Source organism: Pygoscelis adeliae, unplaced genomic scaffold (assembly GCF_000699105.1).
Source record: "Pygoscelis adeliae isolate BGI_AS28 unplaced genomic scaffold, ASM69910v1 Scaffold387, whole genome shotgun sequence".
NCBI classification, from domain to species: Eukaryota; Metazoa; Chordata; class Aves; order Sphenisciformes; family Spheniscidae; genus Pygoscelis; species Pygoscelis adeliae.
The window spans coordinates 1,409,640-1,418,772 of NW_008825115.1; the positions used below are offsets into that span (position 1 = coordinate 1,409,640).

The 9,133-nt window shown below is 58.2% G+C and overlaps 1 protein-coding gene across 1 annotated transcript in view; it reads left to right on the forward strand.

Annotated features, from left to right (window-relative positions):
- Positions 1-8,536: 8,536 nt before the first annotated feature.
- COL8A2 (collagen, type VIII, alpha 2) overlaps positions 8,537-9,133 on the forward strand; it is a 1,962-nt gene continuing 1,365 nt past the window's right edge. The window contains exon 1 of the mRNA XM_009328243.1: positions 8,537-9,122. Coding sequence (XP_009326518.1) covers positions 8,537-9,122 — 586 coding nt within the window. The remainder of the gene's footprint in view (positions 9,123-9,133) is intronic.

Consider the following 9,133-nt stretch of genomic DNA (forward strand, 5'->3'; position numbering starts at 1 on the left):
CCTGCAGTGCCAGGGCCAGGAGGGGCTGCGCTCGGGAGCCCCCAAAGCATCTCCCCTGCTCCAGGCGGGAAAAAAGTGACTCCCTGTGGGATTTCTGCTGGCCGTACCAGAGCAGCTCCCGGCCCTTGGCCCCGCAGGAGAACGGGCAGGCGACACCCAGCCATAGCCATCACGGGCACAGCGGCCCCGTCCGCACCATGAACCAGCCAACGTTTGCAACCTGCCCTGGGAGATGAGAATGTTGCACGGCTGCTCGTTGTGATTAATTCTTATTTCATAACGCAGGAGATTTCAGGCATGAAAGAGCCTCTTCACAGACAAGTTGTGCACACTTTATCCATCATATGAGACTCCAGATGTTTCCATTTTATTCTTATTAAATCACCGCCTGGAGAGCCCGGGTAACGTGAGGCCTCCTGCCCCGGTGCCGGGCAGTGCCGCAGGGGACGGCAAAGCACCAGAGAGCCTTTTCCTTGAGGGACGGAGATGTGTGCCTGGGGGTCTCAGGCCACACTCTCCCCCGTTGCCCGCGCAGCCCCTTGGGAGGGCGGGGGCAGGTGGAACGACCCGTCTGGACCAAGGGAGAATGCGCAGGAGCTAAGCCCATGTCTGGAGACGCCGGGTTACAGACGGCCACCTCGGCGCGGAGCAGGGGGACTCAATTTCGCATCCGGCGCACAGCAGAACCACGGCTGGAGCCAAAGCAGATGGATCACCTTGTCCTCCCTCTCCATTCCCTCTGGCTATGGTTTCCCCTCAGTCCCGTGTCTCTCCAAGGGCTGAGGTCTTGCAGAAGGACAGGGGGACGTTTGCAAATGCTCCGCAGCACCCAGCAGCGAGGGGCTGAGCCACCCCAGGGTGCTGCTCCTGTGGTGTGGGCTCGTTGGAGCAACAAGCAGCATCCTGTGAAAACACCCCAGTCAAGGGGAGGAGCAGGGGTGAATAAAGCCCAGGTGGGAGAAGAGAGAGCTGGGAAGGGAGGGAGTTAGAGGCACAGGGGTCATACCAGGTAAGGAAAACAAATAAATAGCTGATTCAGGGGTTTGTTCTCCTCTTTTATTTAGCAGAAACTGTATTTTTACAGCTGCAATCCCTTAAAATGGGATTCTTTTTCCCTTAAACAAATCCTTGTAAAATAATGCTTCATAAAAATAAGCGTTCCTCTTCTTGATCCTGAAGACAGAAAAACAATAATGCCGGCAAGGCCCTCTCCGTGCTGCCGAGGAGGCTGATGGTGGCTGTCACGCGTGTCCCTGGCTGCGCCTGCCTGAACCGCAGCGTGGCAGGAGCCTGGCTGTGGCCTCCCCTCTGGGTGCTGCGGTGGGTACGGCACAGTGCCGGCACTGCTGGCTCCGGTGGGATGGGCAGGGCAGAGCTCCTCTCCCAGCATCTGCCGCGGCTGCCTGCATCCTCGCAGGGTCCCGGCTTTGTTCTGCCGCTGGCAGCAGAGCTGTCCCGGTCCCCTCCAGCCCTGGGGCTGCAGCCAGGGCCGGCGAGCTCATGCACGGCCCCGAGCACAGCCCGGCGTGGGGAGTACAAGGGGCCCGGCTCGGTGGGCATCTACCGGGCAGGAGAGCAGCGGTCAAGGCTGCCTCATCACTGGAGACCTCTGACAACCTGCCAAATGCTTGTAGCATTGGGAACAATCCCATGCCAGGGCTCCCCCCTCCTTTTACTTAATTTGCTTTAATTTTGTTTCAATACGGGGGCTTTTTGGGGTTGTTTTTTCTCTAGGCTGCAGCTTTTTTTTTTTTTTTTTTTTTCACTGCTGCTTCAGCAAAAGCAATTCAGGAAATTCCGATCAAATGCCGGTGCGCAGCAGCCCTGCCCCTGCTCCCCAGCGGGCGAGGCAGAGAGCTTAATTCTCATTAATAACCACCACGGGTCAATTATTGCGAGAAGGAGGAAAACCAGCAAAGCTCTTTGGCATCACGTGTTACTTAAGCTTCTGAAAATAAATGTTCTTTGCAAATCAATCTGTTTGCAGCTCTGTGCGTGGAGCTGGCACAGAAAAAGTTGCTAGAGGAAAGGTATATTTATAGAGGGTATTTATTTTAAATAAACAGGCACTTAAGGCAGAGGCTGCTGCTCCCAAGTGCCACAGCCCTCCCCTGGGCTTTCCCGGCCGAGGGCTCCCATCCTTTGCCCTCCAAGCGAGCTCCCATCACTGCCCACAAAGTGCCACAGCTGAGCCACAAACACAGCGAGTCTTGGTTTTGTCCAAGTGATTTTGGTCCAGCATCCACCGGGAGACGCAGCACCCACCCAGCCGCTCTCGGGGCAGGCAGGGCTCGGCGGTGGCAGCCTGAGCCACCTGTGGGAGTCACGGCTCAGAGCGCACACGGCTTTTGTTAGAGGAGACCCTGCTCGCTTGAGAGATGCCACAGCAACACTCGGCTCAGCGGGCTGTGGTTTTCATCCTGCCTTTTTTTTTTTCCCCTCTTCTTACATATGTTAAAAAATATATAAGGGGAGCCTGATGTGGGCATAACCCCAGACAAACAGGTACTGGGGCAGCCTCTGAAAGGCTCTGCTGGGTGCCTGTGGTTAGTTATTGCTCATAAACCGTGTATTTATTGTGCATCTCCCAGCTGGTGCGTGTCGGGAAGGGCAACGTGTTCAGGGCAAATACGGTCCAGAAAAAGCCAAATTCAAGGGAGTCCTGCTCCCATCGGGATCCTTCCCGGGTTCACGGCTGATCCTCGTGGGGCAGAGGGTGCAGACAGGGGTCGTGGGTGCCCGCCCTCACTGTCGCTTTGTCCGCAGGAGCAGTGGGGACCAGGATGCTGCCAGACGCCGTGGCGCTGGTGGTGGTGATGGTGGTCGGCCTTCGCTCGGCGGCGGGAGGAGGCGCGGCGGGCTATGCCCAAGTGAAGTACATGCAGCCCATGGTGAAGGGACCGCTGGGACCCCCCTTCCGCGAAGGCAAAGGGCAGTACCTGGGTAAGGGATGCACTCTGCGGGGGGGGGGGGGGGGGGGGAAGGGGAGATCTTGGGAGACCTGCCAGCATGGCAGGAAGGGGCTGTAGCATCCTACAGCCATCAGGCACTCGTCATCCCCTTACCCCAGGGTCGGTGCTCCTGGGGAGCAGCCTGGCATGGCCAAGGGTGCTGCTGTCCAAAGCATCTTTGGCCAAGCACGGAGGGGCTGTTTAGGTCTCCTTAACCCATTGCAGAAAGACAAGGATGGGCACAGAGAGGCTCAGCAGAGAAGTCAGAGCCCTTTGCTTGGGCTGGGTGAGCACCCTCAGGTGCTCAGTCTGGGAGCTGGTGCACAAAGGGGACCCACAAGCCCTTTGCTCCCCTCCTCCCTGCGTGTTTGCCGGTAGCTTTGAGGCGCAGCCCCAGCGCTCTCCATCTCTCCCTCTCGCTACTGTTAAACCTGAGCCGTCCCTGCGAGGCTTTTTCCACTCCTCCACCTATTCCATTTTCCCTGTCTGCATTTCACACCAGCTGGGAAAGGAAAGAGAGCCAAGGCTGGAGCCGAGACCCAGCCTAGCGAGGGGAGAGCAGGAGAGAGACGTTTCCTCCCTCGGAGAGCAGCGACCAGAAACTCCACACGTGTTAAATCACTCCCCACCAAGCGGCATGTGCCGCGTGGAGGAGCAGAGGTGCCGAGGTCATTGCTCCGTGCAGCCAGGCCTCCCGCACCGCTTCCAGCCCAGCCTTTCGTAACCCCCTGCCCGCACGCCATCCCCTGCCCTTGCTGTAGTCCCCCAGTGCCTGCCCAGGGCTCCTTTTATGCCCAGCCCTGGCCACAGGTGCTGGAGGTTAGAAGGCACAGGAGGGTCCATCAGTGCCCCACACCGGGGGGTTATTAGTGTGTGTTAATTACACACACCCTGGGGAACTGCTCGGGAACTTGGGGTCTTTGCAAACAGCAAGTGTTGAATGTGACCGAGTTTCTCCGGCACTTCTTGGCTCATCAGGGCATCCCTCTGCCAAGTGAGCCCCCAGCACCTCCCGAAGGTGCACGTGACCATCACTGCACCCAGGGTAGCAGCAGCAGCAGCAGCACGATATCTTCAACTCAAGAGGGGGATGGAGGGGACGGTCTGAGCCCTTTCCTTGATAACAAACACAGCGATCCCCAATGCTCTTCCCAGAGCTGGGCACTGCTGGCAGCGCTGCGGGATGGGGCAGTGCTGGGGCTCGGGTGCCCAGACCCGCCGGGTTGGTTCTTGGCTCGAGGGAAGAGCCACTGCAGCCCACCCCGTGGGTTTGCACAGACACGGACCCTCCAGGGAGCCGAAGTCTTGGCTCTGGGAGGAGAAACTGGAGAAGGCTCGGCTGCCGGTGGCTGATTTACTGCTGGGCTGAATGGCTTATCAGGAGTTCAGCTCAGCACATATGTCAGAAAACACACAGCAAAACCTGGAGCCGAAGCATGCTACGAGCCCCCCTCCCTCCCTACCCCCTTCCCAGCTGTTGTAAAGCTGCTCCCTGAATCCCAGCCAGAGACAAAACCTTCCAGTGTAGCGCAGGAACGTTTCAGCTGCTGGTGGGACTGGATTCAAATATCTCCCTGCTGTTTTTCCTCCTTTTTTCCCCTTCTTCCTATGCATCGGAGCAGCTTGTGCTGCCTCTGAGCAGCGCTGCCTGCTAACTGTGGCGGAGAGGAATGAGTGTGCCGGGCTCTTTGCAAGGTGCGGTTTGGGTGCGAGCTTTGCCAGGTTAGACCAGGCATGGGTTAGAGGAAACACTGAGGCAGGGCAAAGCACGGGAGTCCCCTGGACATTACTCTCCTAAAACCCCTGGGAAAGAGAGGATGGGCAGGGGGATGCAGGCAGGGGCACAGCTGCAGCCTAAGCCACCGGCAGCAGGGCTGCACAGATGCGGCTGGGGAAGCCAGTGCCTCCTGGATCCCACCAAGCTCCCATCTCTGCTTAACCTCTAATTTGGCAAGGAAAATCCCTGCTGGCCTTCTGCCCTGCTCGGGGAGCTCAGCTGACTCGCCGCGACGGCGCAGGGCCGTGCCGTGCCCCTGCGGGTTACCCCTGAGTCAGCGGAGAGCTGTGCGGGGGCCCCCCCCGTGCTGCCCCAGCCTGGTCCTGGGGCTGGGACCCCCACCTGAGGGGCCAGGCCAGGCCCCGGGGCTGCGGGGGCTCTCGCCGGCCTGCGGGTGCCACCTAGTGAGAGACAGGGCTGGTTTCCTCAGGGTGCCAGACACCTTTTCTGACCCAAAAACAGACTCCCCAGGAGCATGGAGGCAGCTCTGGGCAGGAGATGCGTCTAAATGCTAAAATGCTAAAAGCATTTAAGCAGATATTTGCGCAGTTGGGTTTTATTTTGGCTTGGTTAAAACCATGTCCGTGCAGCTTGCAGCCAGGTAGAACCACTGCTGGGTGCTGGCCGAGGCTCGGGGAGCCAAGCCAGCGGCACCCCAGCTCGGGGCACCGATAAGGCACAGGTGATGCCTGGGACAGCAGTTTGGGCCAGGCAAGCGGTGGAGTTCCCCTCCAGCGACAGTACAGAGGGTTCACCCCGGGGCAGCAGCCTCAGCTGCAAAGGTAAAGGAGCGCTTTTTACCTCCCCAGGCTTGGGCAAGCTCAGTGGAGAGCCAAGGCCCAACCTCTGCCTTCAGGGCTGCACTGAGCAGGAGGTGGGAGCAGGCAGGTCCCGGGCAGTGGCTGGGCTGCTGCTGCTGCCCAGTGTCCCCAGAGCAGGTGGCCCACAAGTCCTGCTGCTTTTAAAGACACCCAGTCCTGTGATCCCTGTGGGGCTGCTGCTTGCTGCATGGGGCCAAGAGGCCTCCAGGTCCCTTAGCTCCTGCTAATGGGGAAACTTCATCTGCCACTTCCATTGTTCTTTCTGCAGCCTGCTCTCATCCCACCGCCATCCCCTTGCACGGCAGCTCCATCTGTGAGGGCTGCGTCTGGGTCCTGCGCTGAGCCTCCCCGCACGGCTCGGGGCACCCGCTGCAGTGGAAGATGGGATGAGAGATGCAGTAACACTCGTCCCATGCTATGTCCCTATGGGCCTGTGTAACTTGCTCTCACGAGACAGGGCTTGGCAGCAGTGCTGGAACGAGCTCGGCCGGGCTCTGCCATGGAGCAGCCAACCTCTCCTTCCTGCAGTGTCATCCGGCCGCGCTGGCCAGACCCGCTGCCGACTGCTCGTGGCTGGGAACCACTTCCCATCTTGCTGGATTATTCCTCTGCCAGGCAGTCCGCGCTGCTGGGTCCTTCCTCCAGGCGTGCAGGGGTCCTTACCAGGACGAATGCTGCTCCAGAGGGGCTGCAGGATCCGCCCGGACATGTCCATGCCCCTCAGGAGGTGACAAGCTCTGAGGTGCCCAGGCGAGAGCTTGCAGGGACCATGCCTTCTCCTTCCCCTTCCCACTGCCCCAGCTGGCTCTTTGCATTAGCATTCATGGCAGCTTTGTTCATGCTTCGAGGGGAACATATAACCCCATGCTGCTGCTGTGAAATGCAGAGCTCCGAGACATGCGTCTGTGGTAAGACATGGTCTTTTGAAATTGGATACCACTGGGGCTGCAATGTCCCAGTTTCTCTCTGCTAACGTCCCCGGTTTGGTTTTCCCGTCTGCTTTTTTGGCCGCCTGCAAGTTGGCAGCTCTCGCCTGGCGTTTCTCTTCACTGCCTTGTGTGAGAGCGTGTGTGCGCTTTTTCCTTCCTTCGTGGGCTCAGCTGTAGATCCTTGTTCTGATTCCATGCAAAATGACCTAGAAAACTAATTCTTTTCAAACCATTGCAAGAAGAAAAAAAAAAAGGGGGGGAGAAAACACATTGAAATAATTTTCTGGAGAAAAAATTTTCCAGAATTCAAACCCCAGAAATCTGCTTTAGTGCAACACTTCACATCTTCCTTGTCTTCTTTCCCACACCATTTTCCGGGGTGAGGAGCAGGTTTGCAGAAATCCAGTGGCAATGTCATGACCGGCAAGTATTTCCTTAATTTCCACAGCCAAGTGACCTCTTATTACAGCCTAGGATGTGGGCCAGGCTTTGATGTGTAGATAAGCTCTGAAAATGTTTCCATTACCAAAAGAAAAACAAGCAGGCACCAGGCTTGGAACTGGCCAGAGCTAATTGCTGTGCTTAGGAAAGGTAAAGCTGCCCCGATGCACCGGGAACGGTGCCTGCTGCTGCCGCAGTTATTCTTTTCACGTGTCTCAAATCTCCCCTAATCTTTTCCCGTTGACTGAGAAAATCTCTGTGTTGGTGGATCCTGGCGCTACGGGTGTCTGTGCTCCCAAGGCCTGGCTCAGCTCGCTGAATGCCCAGGCTGGGGGCCAGGCTGGCAGACCTCGGGGACCCCCCCTGCCTCCTCCTCAGTGCCATGCTGGGGCACACAGCCTCATGCCACGGGCCAGTTCTGCTCCCATCCCAGACAGGATCCATTCTCATCCCAGGAAATTGCCCGTACAGATCTGTTCCTGACTGGAATGTTCAACTTTGGGCCGATTTGGTTAAAATTTGCCCAAGGTGTCAAGGCCCTTTCCTCCGCCCTTCGCATTTCTCGTCATAGTCCCATGTATGTGCGACTGCCAAGTATTTCCTTCATTTCAAGCTTCCCAAAAAAAAGAGTTTTTCAGGTTTATTCTTTCTCACCCGTTTCCAGCGTCACGTGGGAAGCAACACCCTGCCTGGGCCAGCCTCAAGGAGTTATTTACGCTCACTTCTGCGCTTTAAGTACCGAGCTGCGGTGGGCATGTAATCTGGCTCTCCTCAGCTTTGTAGTCTCTCAGCCCATTAGTTTCTTTCTTATATCCGTTTGCAAAAGACCTCTATAAATTCTTTAAATGTCAAGTGGTTACGGCCTATTCCCAGCTGGACTGACTTATTTGGACGTAACTGAGGTTGCGTTTCCCTTGCAGCTATCGGTCTTTCCTCCATCCTCAGCACTTTTTTTCTTTTCTGGTGAGTTTTTCTCTGCCTTGCTGGACACGGGAGCTGAGCCAGTGAGCACCGCAGGCGTGTCTTAACCCATACACGAATGACCTCTTTGGTCTCTCAAGTACATGTCCAAGAGTTTTCTTCTTAATCCAAAAGGATTAAAGGTCTCCCAAGGCCCTGGACTTGAGGGATGGGGTGGGGGGATTATCCTCAGTCTTGGCTCGCTCTGTCGCCATCCTCTCGGCTGAGCCCAGGTGGGAGTGACTGAATCCCACGGTGCTTTCAAGGCCACTGGGAAGTGAGGCAGCGGGAGGTTTGAATCCAGCTCCTAAAAAAACCCCACAGTAGGTCATCACAAAACAATGCTGCTGGAGCCGACGGCAATTGCTGGTCTTGTTGACACCCTCTCTGGAGGGATGGATGGAGTAAGGCTTGAATTAGTACCCTGGGCTCTGGCCAAGGTCTTGCCTCAAGACAGTCCTGCTGATGTGGTGGCCCAGGAAGCCGCTGTGGCCATGTTTAAATAAAACCATTTCTAGAGAAGAGCACTCTTGCAAGTACAGACCCAGGCAGCGCTGAAGCCCCTGGCTTTAACACCCTGAGAGCGTCACGCACCAGGCACGCTCCTCCGTCCGCCGCCACCCCCAGTAAAGCTCCGTGTCTCCTCTCTCCACAGACATGCCACCGCTGCTGCCGATGGACCTCAAAGGGGAGCGCGGACCGCCAGGGAAGCCCGGCCCACGTGGGCCCCCCGGGCCCCCCGGCTACCCAGGAAAGCCCGGCACGGGGAAGCCGGGAATGCACGGCCAGCCCGGACCTGCTGGGCCCCCCGGCTTCTCAGGCATTGGGAAACCCGGCATCCCAGGACTCCCTGGAAAGGCGGGTATGAAAGGGATGCCCGGAGCCAAGGGCGAGCCCGGCATACGAGGAGAGCAAGGGCCAAGAGGACTGCCTGGCCCCCCGGGGCTGCCGGGGCCAGCCGGCATCTCAGTCAATGGGAAGCCGGGCCCCCAGGGTGGCCCCGGTCTGCCCGGGTTTCGGGGCGAGCCTGGCCCAAAAGGAGAGCCGGGTCCCCGCGGAGAGCGAGGGATGAAGGGTGAAAATGGCGTGGGGAAGCCAGGGATACCGGGGCCCCGGGGGAACGGGGGTCCTCCCGGCCCCGCGGGGCCCCCAGGGCCCATCGGCGTTGGAAAACCTGGCCTCAACGGCCTGCCAGGCGTGCCAGGGGAGAAGGGCGACATGGGCCCTCCGGGCGGGCCTGGCGGCAACGGGGGG